Source organism: Mus caroli, chromosome 7 (genome assembly GCF_900094665.2).
Source record: "Mus caroli chromosome 7, CAROLI_EIJ_v1.1, whole genome shotgun sequence".
Lineage (NCBI taxonomy): Eukaryota > Metazoa > Chordata > Mammalia > Rodentia > Muridae > Mus > Mus caroli.
Window position 1 is genome coordinate 123,813,375 of NC_034576.1, and position 17,138 is coordinate 123,830,512.

General features: G+C 42.5%; 1 protein-coding gene across 1 annotated transcript in view; it reads right to left on the reverse strand.

Annotated features, from left to right (window-relative positions):
- Usp31 (ubiquitin specific peptidase 31) overlaps positions 1 to 16,892 on the reverse strand; it is a 64,393-nt gene extending 47,501 nt beyond the window's left edge. The window contains exon 1 of the mRNA XM_021168785.2: positions 16,106 to 16,892. Within this exon, the coding sequence (XP_021024444.1) occupies positions 16,106 to 16,723 (618 nt within the window). The 5' untranslated portion in view covers positions 16,724 to 16,892. The remainder of the gene's footprint in view (positions 1 to 16,105) is intronic.
- Positions 16,893 to 17,138: the final 246 nt, after the last annotated feature.

Here is a 17,138-nt window from a genome sequence, read left to right on the forward strand (position 1 = left end):
TACACTGCCTTTGTAAAGGATAAGGCCACTAAAGGGAGAGCAGAAGCCTCCAGGGTGCTGGTAACTTATTTTTGTACCCAGGTGACAATTCATTACTTTAGGATAATCCATCAATCTGTACACTAATGACCTGTGCATTTTTTGCACGTATGCAATATTCTATAAAAGCTTTAATGTTACCTTCAAAAAGAAACACACACACAAACAAACACACACACACACACCTCATTCCAGCTATAGGGCTCTAGCTATATGTACTTCTTACAGATTCTACTCACCCAGATACTTAACTAGGAGCAGATCAGGAACTGTCAAATACAGATGTGAAGCAGCAAGTGACAGGCTACCAGGAACAGAACACAGAAAGAGAATATGAACCATGAACGGCACTGGTGCAGATCAATGGGAGCAAGCACCACAAGACAGCGATCTAGAACCTTTCACCTGTATGGCCCCAAACAAACACTTCATGTCAAAGATGAGGGGTCTCAGCAACTAATGTTCATATCAGAGAACTCTGATCAAAAACAGCACAAAGTATCTAGGAAAATATGCACAGCATGTGATTCAGCCATCCATTTAAAGAAAAAAGTTTAAAATCTTCAGGACAGTTGGTGTTTAAAGATCATATATTGACAAGTCAATGGCACAGAATATATCACACTAAGAATTAGCCATATTAAGTCATCCAATACCCACAATCTATGAGTTTAATTACATATGTATGGTAAGGAAAGAAAAGCTAAGAAAACTGGGGCTCAATGGCCTGCCAAGATCTCAGCTGCTCCAGCATTCTGATGAGTCAAATGCATAGGTTCACAGCATTTTCTAAAGAAAAGGAGTAGCCTTCAACTGTGGCCTTCCTTCCCCTCAACCCAGCATGGTATCTGATGATGACCACATAAACAAGGAGGATCCAGGAAGAAGTCACAGCTACAACACCCAACCACTCTCTAAGTTCACAAGTGTGAAAAGGGCAGCTGAGTCCTCTCACATGAAGAGAAAGAGCACCCACTGCTCAACCAGAAAGTGAGGCCTCTTTCCATTCTTTCCTGAACTATTAAAATTCCCAAATTATCTACTCACAGGTATTTCCCATGATTAGTGGTTGACTTCAAAGGAATCTGTCTTTTAATTACTGACGTCCAGTAAATAAAGACTAACACAGGGAAATTTACCAAATTGTCACTGAACTTTTAAAAGGGGACTCTTACTTTAGGGCAGATTGAAGGCTAGTCCAACTTAATGTGTCTTTATAACTACTAAGATCAAATATACACAGGAAATAGTCTTCCATTACCACTCTCCTGCTAGAAGGATGGCTCTCGAGGAAAGGATGAACGCCCTTCCCTATAGTTTAAAAGAGGATCTTTCTGTCCCAGTGGTACTCAGAGCAAAGAGCAGAACTAGTTACCATGTGGCAGCAGAGTCATGGAATGAGAAGTCTGTACAGAAAGTGTTCTTTGCATAATCTATAAAGCAAGTAATACTGTGCAAATCTGTCTTACAATATTGTAAGGAATATAAAACAATCCCCTGTACAGCAGACACTGTAGACATTTGTGTGCTCCTCACATAAGAACACAAGGACGAACACACCCCCATGCAACTACTACCCAAGCCAGAGAGAGAGAGCAATGCAAACCATACACACACATCTACTTGTATTTGAACAGTGGATGAATAAATCATAAAATTTAGAGAGAAAGGACAGGATATAAGGATCAGACAAAAAGATCAACTTTTAAACAGATCTACTTTGCAGAGTTGACTTCAAGTCATAAATTATACTTTTCACATAATAATGCAAAAGTAAACTTCAGACAGCAAGATTTTAACTTTGTAGCCAGTTGACAACAGAACCACACAGGAAATGATTCCAAGTGACTTTCAATCACAGTAGGGACCCAGAACCCAGAAGGATTTATGGTGTAGACATCAGAAAGCGATTCAAATGCCCCTTGTTAGCACAACACTGGATTGTTACTGTAATAAGTGCACAGTGTGACGAAGCAACAAGAATCCACATGCTGTAAAGAGGATCTCCATCGAAGGAGAAAGGAGACACAAAGGTTAAGTCCAACAGAGGCAAAAGCCCCTGAAACCCTCAACTAGAATTTCAATTCATGATCTAGCTTTAAAACAATACATTCCTACAGTGTGGTATCTCAGTATCATTTGAACTGAAGAGCCAGGACTCCTTAAACAACCTGGATGAATCCAGACCTGGTACAAGAAATATTTACAATAAGCCAGGAACATCCTAACTTCCTTACACTCTAGTTTGACATCACCAACTACAAGTACTGTGTCAAAAGGACTCATCCTATTGGCCAAAAATAACCAAAAATTTATGTATCTACAAGGCTACCAGTAGGCAAATTTAGTGGCTTATGTCCTAGCACCTGGGAAGACAGGTCAGAGAGACCCCCTTGAGCCAACGAATAAGGGGAAACTCTAGAATGGCAGGAGATGGGATGAGTAATTATGACATTATGACTAAGAGAAAATAATAAGCCTTTGAGTTCATAGTTATAAAAACCATTATGAGGAAATCAATTATTTTTAAAATTGGAAGATAAAGCAAAGGCATTAAGCATGTTGTCTTTATTTTACAAAATATACATTAGGATAACCAAAGAGGACAAGTGTCTCTGTAGAAGTATTCACAACTGAAACATAAAAAATGAATGCCAGAACTAAACTCACCATTCTTCAGCCCTTAATGAATTAACGGAACAGGGAATAATTACAAACAACTGCCAATATTACAAAAGACACAGCCAAAGAGACAGATACCCTGAGGGAGGCTAACAGCACCACTGACACAAGGGATCACCAAAAAGGGGAACTTTAATCTTCTTAAACTGTAGACCTAACAACATTTTACAAGAAATATGGACAGAGAAAGATTTCAGCTGAAGCTCCATGAATACATGAAAAAAGACTATAGAAACCTCCAGAATAGAACTCTCAAATCATGACCATGAGATGCAGAAACCAGCAATAAGCACTTACAAAAAGCATGGATAAATGAACAATAACTGCTAAACTTAATACTCTTTTAATTGAACTGTTTCTTTAAGATGAAAGCATTTAAAAATCTTACAATTATTTATTTATTGTATGTGTACATGTGTACACACATGTGATACAGAGCCAATTATCTCCTTTACCATGTAGTTTTCAGGAATAAAACTTAAACCGACAGCTAGTGCCTTTACCCACTGAACCATCTCACCAGCCCAAAATGTCTTACAAGCTGTTTTAGATTCATTTTTCATAATTTTTTTGGTTTTGTTTTGTTTTTTCCAGACAGGGTTTCTCTGTATAGCCCTGGCTGTCCTGGAACTCACTTTGTAGACCAGGCTGGCCTCGAACTCAGAAATCTGCCTGCCTTTGCCTCCCGAGTGCTGGGATTAAAGGCTTGTGCCACCACCGCCCGGCTAGATTCATTTTTCTAGTACTTAATATGCACCACATTACACATCAGCTCAAAACAATTTGAAATTTTATTTGTGTGTGTGTGTGTCTGTGTCTGTGTTTATTGCATGAGATGTGTGTGGAAGTCTAAGGACAACATTTAAGTCAGTTCTCTACTTGTACAGTGAGTTCTGGAGATTAAACTCACATTATCAGGCTTTGCTGCAGATAATTTTACCCACTAAGCCATCTTGCCAAATCCAGCTTGAAATTTTTAAAACTTTGTCCTCAAACACAAATAATCTGAAAAACACTGATAATAACATGAACAGTTCACACAGCACAGAAATTACAAGAAGAAAAAAATAAATAAATTATGAGAGAACTAAATGACTTAATCCACTAACAATTTAGGACCATATTTAATCCTAATATATATAAACTGTAAAAAAAGAAAAAGAAAAGTGAGTGTGTCTGTGTGTGTGTGTGTGTGTGTGTGAAAAGAAACACACATAGTATAGAATGATGATGTTACAAAATCCATGTTCGTTTTCTTAGGTGGATGATGGAACAGTGATTTTTAAAACACAGGACAGATACTGAACTAGTAATGGCTTGGAATTCACTTCAAAAGCCAGTCAAAGAAAGGCAATGGTTATTAAATAAGAACAGTCACCAAGTGGTAACTAGCAAAGCTGAGAATCAGGCACATGTGGGCTCAACATTCTCCCCTCACAAGCTAGATTTGTTATTTAAACATAACTAAGAGAACGTTAGCGCCTAAAGAGTTCCATGAAAACTGCTACCTACCTGCTTTCAATGAAGGGGCTAGTACTATCATTCACAGGGATTGGGGACGCTTTAATAGAGGACTGGATTTTAAAGTGGGTCTTGAGGAATTATATTCCCTGGACCCACAAAGAAGAGAAAGTAGGGAAGGCCAGTGGGGGCAAGTGGCTGAGGAGAACAAGGCTACCAGGTCTCTTTTCAGGCACTGTATTAAGCACTTTATAGATATTTCTCACTTATTCATGGTATTGACTCTATAAAGAAAGCTTTTTTCCCTCCTTTGAGGCAAGATCTAGCTATATCCCAGGCTGACCTGGATGGATAGGCCCCTTTGCCCAGGCTGGCCTCAAGTTTAGTGATCCTCCTATCACAACCTCTCAAAGCCTGGAATTATAGGAATAAGCCACCATGCCAAGCAAGAAAAGTATTACTATTATACCAGTATCATAAAATAAAACTCAACTAAGAGGAAAAGTCCCTTGCCACAGACCTCAGGATCTGAACCAAAGTCTCTTAGTCTTTATTCAGCCCTTCGGCTAAAAGGGACTACATCATGAAGAAGCTTAAATGCTAAGAAACACATACAGCATTCTGTATGTGACAGGAAAGGCAATAGTGATTTTTGAGATGTAATGGAAAGTAAACTCTAAGAAGTCTAATCTGGCAGCATTACAAACTTAAATTGGAAGTGGCAGAGTTTACAAATGAGGAAGGTAGGATGACTATAGCAATTATATAACTAAAATGTAAGGTGGCCAGAACTAGGAGCTGGAATTGTGTGCAGAAGAGCTACCAAATGCCTTCCCTCAAAGTAAACTCCCTTACCTTACTTGAAGTCACTTCTCCTAGGCCATATCTCTTTTCTCTGCTTCTTCATCGACTGCAGAAGTGGCAGTTTTTCAGTCAAGATTACACAATGTCCTAGCCTAAGGATCCCACAATGAAACACTAACCCTTAGGTATGGTCTACTGAGAATAGAATAATTACCTCTCCATATTATGATATGATACTCACTTGACAGCAAAACACTATATACCTATTTGACAATCGGATCAGCCTAAGCTTCATGCCAATGACACACAATAAATCAGGGTCCTTCACATATGACCCATGGGCAGCTTGCTAAAGACCCAAATACAAAATATAGCTACAACATTCTATTCCATTTCTACTATAATCTTACAGATAGTTTTATCTTATATAACTTGAAGGAATACATTTCAGAATTTTACAAATTTGACCAGTATCCCTACTGGAACCTTATCTGACCCACTAATATAAACATTTCGACTAGGATGACACCTGGAAACCTCCAAGTTCACTTCAGAACTTGACCTGAAAGAGCTGCTCAGTGACCAAGTGCAGCAGTGAAGGGTAGCACATCTGATGCCCAAGAACTCTCAAACCACACAGAGTATGGAGAATGGCTCCAACAGCCTGTTTGATCTCTGCACTCTGGGTATTTGGATTCAAAGAAGGTACTCAGGTGGCTTTAGTTGACAGCAAGGACCTGTATTATCCCAGCCATCATTTCTGGGACATGTACAGGATACTAGTTTCTAGACCTACAGTTCTCAAGCTTCCTAATGCTGCAGCCCTTCAGTACACTTTCTATACTAAAGTGTACTAAACACACCACTTTATGTGTTGTGGAGACCTCCAACCATAAATTTATTTTCATTGCAACTTCCTAAGTGTAATTTTGCTACTGTTATTAATCATAATGTAAGTATTTTAGAGATAGAGGTTTTGCCAAAGGAGTTACAACCCACAGGTTGAGAACCACTGTCCTTCACGAAACCCTCCTTATACTTTCTCCTTTAATGCTCAAAAAAAAATACATGTAGAACTGCAATCCAGCTCTGCTACTCACTAGCACAGAATCCCAATACCCAAAACAAAATTTAAGACAAAAGAACAATAACCCCTCTTTTTCAGAGCTGCTGTAAAAATTTTTAAATCAAGTATAAAATCACTTTGTAAATAAGCTGGCTTAACACAGACACACACAGAGAGAAAGAGAGAGAGAGAGTGAGAGAGAGAGAGAGAATTCTTATGATTCTGTTTTTGTTTTAATCTGTACTTATGTGTATAGGTGTCTTCCCCACATGTACACATGCATGCCTGATATCCACAAAGCCAGAATCCCCTGGGACTGGAGTTGCAAAAAGTGTGAGGCACCGTGTAGGTGCAAGAAATTAAACCAGGTTTTTCTGGGTTTTTTGTTTTTGGTTTTGGTTTGGTTTGGTTTGGTTTTCAGAAGAGCAGTTAGTGCTCTTAGCCCCTGAGCCATCTCTCCAGTCCCATGATTGTTTCTTAATGCTCTCAAAAACCAAATATCTATGCCTTGTTCTTAAAGATTAGAAGAATGTCAAGAGTTAAAATGTACTGATCTGATGATAAGCATCAACATTCTTTTAGTAGGAGCAGATACCAACAAGGTCATTGTCTGACTAGCCCCATGGAATCTTCTAAAGCATGAATTATTTGTTTGTGGATGTACTATTTGCTCCATCTGAGCTTGACAACTGGAGGGAAGAAGCAACAGATGTTCAGTGACTAGCCAGTTCCTCTAGGCACTGCCTCAGTGCAGGCACAGAACAATGGTTCTACACAGACAAGGAACAATCATAACACAAAAGACTCAAGATAACCCCATGTGCTCCCTGCAAAAATGTTTGTTATACAGAAAAGAAAAAAGATCATTTGAAGAACAGAGAATGAACAATTAATAACAGAGCAAATAATTTTTGGAAGAAGAGGCAACAGATGACAGGTTTTACTCAAGTTTTTAATGACTTCTCTCCCACTACTATAAAAAAAATTAAAAAAAAAAAAAACCTTGGATTTTTTTGTTTTGTTTTGAGTATGTGGAAACTATGAGGTCATTGTTTTCCAGAGTTTTACTATAGGAAACAGCTGTGGGGAACTATACAAACAGAAAACACTGCCCCATTTAGTTACCTCTCTTTGTGACAAGGGTATAAAGGGACAGGAAAAATTCATCAAACCACACATATCAAACAGAAGTGGCCGAGTCAAAGCAAAATTCTGAAGCACACAAAGGAAAATGTAAAACAATTCATTGGGAACAAGCATCTATGTTATGTCAACTATGTTTGGGTTAAGGTGTTTGTTCTATGGACAGACCAGACAGGCCAGTTCTCAGCTTTCCTAACGCTGCAGCCCTTTAATACAATTCCTCATGTTGTGGTGACCCCAACCATAAAATTATTTTTGTTGCTACTTCATAACTGTAATTTTGCTGATATGAGTCATGTCTCCTGATGGTCCTTGGCAACACCTGTTGAGTCATTTGACAACCCCCTCAAAGGATGTCTCAATTCACAGGTTGAGAACTGCTGACTTATATGACCCACTTTGTACAGCTCCTGAAAATGCAACAATGAAGAAAGACAGCATTAAAAATGGTTTTTGCCTAGGTTTCTAAAGTTCAAATACAACTAAATTCTCCCTCACCTCCAAAACCATTTTCCACTTTACCAGTCTTGAAAAGTGCCACCCCAAGATACCCTGTCTCAAGAACCCTCCATATTATTTTCAACTCTTCCTACCTCATCCTTTCCCTGTATAGCTGCCAAATGCTGTCAACTCACCTTGCAGTGCATAGTCTTCCCACATTTACCTAAGGAAAGAGGCAAGAGACAGGACAGGACAGGACATGCAGCCCCTTGTCACCAGACTGCTTAAGGGAGCCTGGTGACAGGAAGTGCACCCTTCTACACAGCAACTCATTCTCTGGCTTTATTTGCTCATAAGTCCTGAGTACTGAGGCCTGCCACGCCATCTCTGATTTCTTCCCTGCTCTCTGAAAGTTCAAAGCCGCAAATGAGGTCTGCTCCAAGTCTACAACAGCATATCCACATTGCTAACAGTCTAGTCTGCAAGCTGTCCTTAGCTACGGCTTCCTCAGTTCAGATTAACCAGTAGTGTGCACATTCCACAAGCCAGGATCAAGAACGTGATACTGAATAAGACTTAATTGCTGCCCACTGCATACAGGGAACTGGGTAAAAAAAAAAAAAAAAACAATGGGTTAAGAAATCTGAATCCCCGTGTCTCTGGATAAGTTCTCTGTTTTTCAACAGTTCATACAACGTAGGGAGTATCTGGGCCTAGGAAGAATGTATGCATCAGTGCACGCAGTCCTGTTATCCTCTGAGGAGCAGGTGGTTCTTTACTATCCCACTTCTTCTCAGTTATTCGCTGATGCAGGCTTTCTCACTATATCGTGTATTTGACATTTTGTTGAAGGCTACTGATATTTGTCAATGGCATAGAAGTATTCAGTAGGGATAGTTCTCTATCCCAAATTAATACAGATATTTAAGGGTAAAATTCACAGAGAATAACTGCTTTTTTTAACTTGACAAAATGAGAAACTCTAAAGAAGAGCATGAAAGAGAATAAGCAATATTTGATATCAATAGAACTGGTGAAACAGAATGCAAAATTCACAAGTACATCATCAAATGCTAAAGAAGCCTTCTGAACAAAAGCAGGGTGATCATAAGGTTGGATGAGAACAGCATCCATTAGCACTTGCTGAATACTGTGTGCAGGCCCTCTGCCAGGTTCTTCTCTCATTTATTCCAAAACAAGCTTAGGAAATAGATATACTGTCATCTCCTCTGCAGATGAGGGAGTAAAGCCCAGAGATGTAAGCCTCAAGGTCTCACCGTAATTAGAGGAGTGGGGCTAGAAGAGAGGCCACTACCTTACGGCTTACCAAAGTACACAAGCCTCAGTGTAAATCCACATCACATGAGCACAGTCAACTCCAAATTACTAAAGAACATAACAGAACAGGAAAAATGATCAAAATCAGAGTAGACAGCATAACCAAGTGGAATTTATTCCTGCTGTGAAATGTGGTTTCAACATACTAAACATTAAGCAATGTAAAAATGCCACACATTAACAAAATTCTGGGTGGGGGCAGGAATATCTCAAACTGATACAGAAAAGAAACACTTAACAAAACCAAAACTCTTTCAATGAATTAAGAGGGTTGGGGAGGGGGGAGGGTCAACAAACCAGAAAGGAAAGGATACTGCCTCAGGACAGGGGTGAGCACTCTCAATGGTGGAAGTCTGAAAGCATCGCTCTAAGACCAAGAAATGAGACAAGGATACCCAGTTTACAATTAAGGGGGGGGGGGACTAAAAATATCAAAATTGGAAAGAAGCCTATCACTATTTATGAATGATATCACCTTTTATGTAGAAAACTATAGATACTAGGAAAATCTGCTAGAATAAGTTAAATAGCAAAGTTGCAGAATACAGAATCAACATGACAAAAGTTATATCAATTACATACTTTTATACACTATTAATAAACAATCCAAAAAAGAAATTAGCAAGTCAACTTATGCAGCTGAGAGTGTAGCTCTCAATTCAGCAGCAGAAAACCTGTTTGATATGTGCAGGCCTTGGATCCCATTCCCAAACCAAAAAGAGCTATTCTTTTCACAATAGCATCATTGAGAATAAAACGTCAGTTTTAATAAGGCAGAAAAAAACTGTACTAAAATTCAAAACACAGCTGAAAGAAATAAGAAGTGGCATGATTGAAGCTGTCCCATTTTTATGAACTGCAAGATTCAGTATCACTATAATGATACTGCTACCCAAGGCAGTCTATGGGATGAATATAATCCCTGTCAAAATTTCAACAGCATTTTTTTTTCCAGAAATAAAAGTCCTTAAGTCCATACAGAATATCAAGAGACGCTGAAGATAAAAGGATCCTGAAAAGGATAAAGGTAAGAAGGTACTACACCAGATTTTCTAACTTACTACACAGTCATAGTCATCAAAACAGTGTGGCACAGACAGTAAGACAAACATATAGAGCATATACTGCACATACACATAAAGAGTCAAATTGTTGGCAATGATGAGGAAAAGATAGTCTGTCTCTACATGTGTCTCAAATCTATCTCCTTCCCGCAGTGTGCTCAGCAGGTCCATTATAAAAGCCTACTGCCTGGTCTCAAGCTTGGTTTCTGCTCACTATTCAGCACCAGGATGAACAGTTCATGTTTGAACATAATCACGCCAGAACACTGCTTGAAACCAGTAACAACCAGCTTTTGCTCAGAATGAAACTTAAATATTTCATCTTGGCCTATAAGGTCCAATGAGGCCTGTCCCTTTCCAGCCTCATCTGCCCCCCTCGTGTGCCTCCTTGCACTGCAAACAAGATCTGTCAGACTTCTAAATATACCTCCAGGTCTTTCCCACAATATAGTCTTTTTGAGTCCATTTTGCTCCCAAATCCTTCTGGCAAATTTATTATTCTCACGCATATACCTTATCTTTTTCTTAGGTCTTAGGATTTAAAATTTCTTACTTGTCAGTCAGTGGTGACTAATATCTGCCTCTTCTGTGACAAGTTCTGAGAAGGAACCATGTTGCTTACTGCTTTCTTTATTTTACCACTGCTGTATCATTTTATTTAAACACTATATACCCAAAGAGTAGCTAGTGTCAGGAACTCCAATTTGTAGAAGTGTTAATTCCTGACAGTGAATTAAAAGATGAATCAGTCTTCTGCTTATATTTCTGCTTACAATCTGGTCCTTTTCTGAACTCCTATTGAACCTACAATTAATAGTTCAAGATTGCTTCCCTCTAACAGATAGGTCCTCTGACAGCAAGAACTTTGCTCCATAATCTGCACACTAAATCCTCTATTCCCAACCTTTCACCTAAACTAGCTCCTTTAAACACAATACTGCAGAATAATTGGTGTGGTTTAAGCCAGATGCCATGTTTTAAACATGACTCCCAAAGCTCTTGTTCTTGAAATGTAATCCCCAATACAAACCCTGAGACCTTTAAAAAGCAATTAGGCATAAGGGCTCTGCCCTTAAGAATGGATAGATGTCATTATCACAGGAGTAGGTTCCTGATAAAAGAACAAGTTTATACTCCATTATACTCTCTTTCCTCACCCCCTGCAAACTCACAAGCTCTATCTCCTGACCTCTTCTGCCATAGGATGCTAGAGGAAGAATCAATCCTCTTTGACAGATGTGGGCCTCTCAACATTGGGATTCCCCATCTCCAGAACTTCTAAAGTACATACATTTCTTTAGAAGTCAGCCAGTGTATGTATTATCCTAGCAAAAAGAACCAGAACATCAACAAACACTGAGTTCAATAAGTGTCTATGTATTTCATTCCCCAAGAAGCCTACTTAGGCAACGTCTTTCCTTCCTCCTGTGCCTGATAAGAAGTGATATACATGAGCTCATGCATCTAAAGAGTCGGAAAGGGTTGTTTTTAAGCACGATTTCTGAAAGTACCTGATCCTCAGGAGGAATGGCATACATTCAAAGCTGGCTGCAGATGACCTTATTTTCACTACAATTCAGCACCACCGTCTCAGAGTGAAAAAATGCTGCTCGTCTCAGCATGTCCGCTAGGCCTGCTCAAGCACTCCACTGAGCCCTGTCATGTCAGAGGCTGTGCTGATAAGGCCACTACAGGCCAAGTGTTTTTGATTACTGCAAACTTGGAGTCTCCAGATCACTTCTATCAGTAGATCACTCTGCTGCAGTTGTTCTTTGGGACCACGGTTTGAAAACTGAGCGTATAAAACTTACCTCTCTTGGATGAAAGTGGCCCATCTGTCTTTTTTACACTTGTTACAAGGAGGACGGAGTATAACAAAAGGTATCCTAAGAACCTGAACATTCATGCTCCTTGTAAAATTAAAGCAATATGTTGATTCCCCTTATAACACCAGAATGAGTATTCTGATTTCAAAATCATTTATTTACCTTACTGTTTTATAAAGAAAGTGGCTAACACAAGGGTTGCACCCAAGTTTTACCCTAGTGAGCATGCTTGTGCACACGCACATGTGAATACACACACACACACACACACACACAGAGTCTGTGTGCACACACATGTACCAAATCTACAAGGTAAACAAGCTAGAGGTTGGGAAAGTTAGGGAAGCTGAGAACAAACTGCTTCTCCATCTCTGCACTCCTGATATCTTGGGCTGAATGATGGGGGGAGGAGAGTTCACATTGTGGCATACAGATTCCCTGAAATATGCCCACTAGATGCAATAGCAGTCTCATCTCATGTGTAACAGCCAAGAATATCTTCTAAGATAGACAAATGTCCCAGGGGGTGAGAGGTATGTGGCACAGGAAAAGGTAAAAATGCTCTCATCAAAAGCCAGTACATGAACAGTATCAGAGCATTAAAAGATACTTTTTATTTAAAAAAAATATATATATAGGCTGCAGCTAGAGAACTTTCTTGAAGCATATCAAAGTAGAGCCAATTTGCCATTCTAGTCAATAAAACTCAGTTTGCAACCATAGTGCAACCAGAAACAAAATAAAACAAAATAATAAAACTGAAGAAAACAAAAACCACATCTACCTGGCAAGTTCTTTAAGCTCAAATCAGTATGGTTAGAAGGAAGAATTCTAACTGAAAACTTACACAGAGAAACATGAGTTACCTGGAAGGCTTAACACGATAAGATCGCACTCAAATCTAGTGAGTGCTCTTCTAGACTAAAAGGTAAAACCAAGAAGGCCAATTGGTTCTATCTCCTCTGCCAACTCCAATCGGGTGATGGCTGCCTGGAGCCAAGAACTAAGGAGGACTCTGAGAGTCAATGAGCTACCTGAATATGGAAAGCACACAATAAGTTTCCATGAGGGCCACAGACAGGGGATCAGGGACAGACACGCCTCACATCCGTCTCCAACCAACCCTCCACAGAGCAAGAGACAGAAGACAGGGAGAAAGGGAAAGCAAAAGGAGGGAGAGGGAGGAAGACAGAAAGAGAGAAGTCCTACACTCTCCTGCTTTACCAACTCAGGCTCCCAACTTCCCAAGAGAAAGTCCAAAGCATCCTACAAAGCCCTTCACAATTTCTTCACAACATCATTCCCCAAAGAAGGTCTGCACCACGATGGCTGTCATGGTGCAAAACTACCTAATGTCTGTTTCCTCAAAGCATATGTGATTTCACACTACCCCTTATCACTTCCTGGCCCAGGAAACTTTTGTGCCTCCTGTTCAGTTATGTCCTATCTTCGGCTCCTTGAAGCCCACTATTACTCGAAGTATAATCCTTAGATAAGCAGCAGCGGTATCACCTGGGAGTTTGTTGGAAAAGCAAACTGTGAGGCCCCACTCCAGCTAATCAGAATTTACTTTAATCACAAGATACTCAAGTGAACTATAAATGTGAGTCATGTACAAGTTCAAGTGCAAGATGAGCTCTCAGGGAACCTAAGTCCCATTGGAATCTACCCCTCATAGCAAGTGTCTGGCCCATTGTAGATGAGGTCATTTGGGTGGGCTGCCTAAGAGACAAAACCCTACTCATCTGCTATATTAAAGCAGAAACCAAAACACCTGCTTCTAAGTCCTCATGGCAGCCAACTGACAGGTATGTCACCTGTGATGTCAGCAGAAGTCTGCTGGGGGTTCCTAGGAGAACATTTATTTCTCTTGTGACTTCCTGTCTTCCTACTGGAATACAGGGTGCCGCAGGTGCCTCTGTCAGACAACCATGAGGTAACAAACACAGATGAAAATCCCAATAACAGCTAAGGACAACAGAGAGGAAACAGAACGGTCTGCGTCAGCAGTGAGTCCATGAACTCTCTGGAGAACCACCAGACTACTGTGCCAGCCTGTTCAACATTTCTACTTCACAAGGCTCTCATTAAGGAATCTTCCTCCTGATGTTGAATGCATTCCTATCTGAGTAAACTGTCACTAAAAGGAAGGTGAATTAATGAATACACACTGAACTGTACTGAAGTTTCAAAAGATTACAGTGTTTCAAACATGAGGGCTCCCAAGAACCAGCACAACACTGCCAAATATGCCTCTAAAAATCTCAATTCTTCTAAAAGTATCGACCCACTTAATGGTCGTAATGGATGTAAAAGTGAGCACGGCCTCATAAAAAGCAATGGGAACGACATCGAAGAATGCATTCAACTTTGCTCAAGTATGCTTAGCAATCATCCTGCACGCCTAGAATTCCTAACCTATTTCTGCTCTCACAGTGTAGAGATACAGAAGGGAGCAGCACCTCCTAACAACAACTGCAATGTTCACATGCTAAGAAGCTGGCACGCCAAGAAACTGCAAACTTCACACTAGGATCCTGCCTGGAAAACCTCCCCTCCACTGAGGCTACCTGTGGGTAACTATAAACCAAGGAGAGGGGTCCTACACAAATGCAGTTCTCCTGGTTCCTTACTTGGAGACCTCTAACATTAATCTTTGTTTCTCCAGTCCTCGTTCCAGACTAATACTTCCATTCAAAATGTCGAGATCAAACAGCTAGCGCTTTTTCTTTTTAAGCAATATTATCACATTATAAGCAAAAACAACTAAAAAGGCAGTGGTAGGCAGTGGCAGTGCTGCTCTTCAGCAAGAAGGCAGGACCTAGCCAAAGCAGACTGCTCAGCTACATCATCATTCAGGCCTGCCATCCAATCAGGACTTAGAGAAAGGTATTTTAGAGAGAAACTTGATAGCACAGTGGAAAACCAGTACCACTTGCCATAAATAGAAGACAAATGAAAAAAAAAAAAAAAACTCAATAAAAGCATAATAACCTTATTAAATTTAGCTACTGTTGGGCTGACAAGATGGACCATCAGGTAAACATGACAAACTGAGTTCAATCCCCAGAACCCACATAAATGTATAAGAGAACCGACTCCACAAATCGTCCTCTGACCTCTACACAAGAGCCCCCACACACACACACACACATACTCCACGCCTATGTAAATATTTTTTAATGTTGTCTACCAACGTCTTTAAACTTGAAACTTGTTTTCTTTAAAAGAGCAGTGGAGAGGGATAGGTTGATCCCAGCACACAGAAGGCTATCAGGAAGATCTCGAGTTGAAAGTCAGCCTTGGGCTACATAGTGGGACCCTGTCTCCAAAAAAAAAAAAAAAAAATAGAGAAGGCTGGTAGAAAATCAAGGTGAGAAAGCTGTCAAAAAATGGGGGTAACTATCAAAGTGTGGAGTTCTAAGCATGAGTAAATGAGGGAAGGAATGGAAAGACTTATTTTTCACTGTCCGACTCCATTCTCGCTAATATCATACCTGCCCTCATACAATCTCCAATCACCTCTCTGCTCAGCTTACAATAAGAAGCCAACTCCTTAGGATGGCCTAAATGACCCTTACCATCTGGACCCAGCAAACTCCTCTGCTCCCCAATCTCATCCTCTCAGTACACGGGCAGCTCCACCAGCAGCTGCAAGCCAAGGGCCAGGACCACATCTATTACATCATCAGGTTCTGCCTTCTTCAAAGTACTATCTCATAACACCTGGTTCATTGTACTTAAGAACAGAAAAAAAGCACTACGCATGTACGGCACTAAACATAGCTGATGCACTTTATGTATCACACTGAACCCCCTAAAAGTGCCCAAACTGGGTAACCTCGCTGTCCAACGTAACCTGTCAACTTGCTATGAGTAAGTACCAGGTAAACGGGAGCATAAAGAGGCTCAGTGGTTTACTACTTAAGAAGCAGAAGCCGGATTCAAACCCAGATGGATAGATACTCTCCCACCAATGCCCGCTCCAAAGATTGAAGTTCCATGAAGGCAGGGTCTTGCTCCTGGCAACATCCATCCCCAAGGCGGATCACAGGACCTGGCGCCCATGTTCTGGCGCTCGGAAGCCAAGCTGGCTGGATGAATGGTGGGAGGAATGCGTTCCTTTGTCATCTGGGTTATCTTCCAGAACTCTCTGAGCACCCAGCGCAGAAATCCTCCCGGCCCGAAGAGGAGGAGCCCACGAAGCGCCCGAGCTCCAAGGCCCCCCGCCCCGGGCTCACCTTGAAGTCGCGGCTGTGCTGCGGGGTGTACTCCAGCGTCCAGAGCGCCCGCACCAGATGCGCCAGCTGCTCGGTGACCTCGCCCTGGCCGTGCGGCCCGCGGCCCGCCGGCTGCTCCGACTCCGGCTCTGGCTCGGGTCGGCCCGCCCGGTACTGGCCCAGTGCCAGGTACTCGGCGAAGAGCTCGGTGTTACTGAGGCACTGCAGCGTGGCGTTCATGAAGCACGTGTTGCCGTGGTTGCGGAGCCCCGCCACGCCGGGCACCGGCTCCGAGGCGCAGGCGGGAGGCGCGGGCGAGGCGGGCGGCGGCGGGCACGGCGGCGGCGTGGGCGCGGAGGCCGGCCCGGGCGGGAAGCAGCTGCGGAGGCCGCCGCGGTCCGGGGCGGCGCCCTCGGAGCTGAGGTGCGAGAGCGTGGACAGCGTCTTGAGGACGCGGCTCATGAAACTGCCCACCGAGCGCGCCGACGAGGGCGACGAGGGCGCGGCCGGCCCGGGGCCGCCAGCGCCGCCGCCGCCCCCAGCGCGGCCACTCCGGAACAGCCGCTTGCTGAACGAGCGCTTCTCCTTCCCGCCCGCCGCCACCGGCGGCCCGGGCCCGGGCGCCGTTACCTTGGACATGGCGACGGTTGCCGACGCTCATCACCGCGCCAGTCCGCCCGGACCGCGACTCCGCCACGGCCGCCGCCGCATCCCGCCGCCTGCGCCTCACCCGGCCCGGGGGGCTTCGCGCCCTACACCACCTCAGAGCGCCGCGGAGAGAGCGAGCAAGAGAGCGGCGACCGAGGGGCGCGCGTGCGTCGCGCGGCCGCCCAAGTGGGCAGCTCACGTGACCCGCTGGCATCGCAGCCCCGCCCCGCACTGAAGCTGCGAGGCCGCCATATTGACTGTGGGAACAGCTCTCTCCCTGAACCCTGATTCAAGGACTCCCTCGGCTCAGGGCGTGGTTCTGCGTGTTGAAGCTCAAGACTGGCCATGTTTAGTATGGGCACGGTCCTGCACGCTGGAGGAGGCGCTGGATGGTGGATTTTAGGGG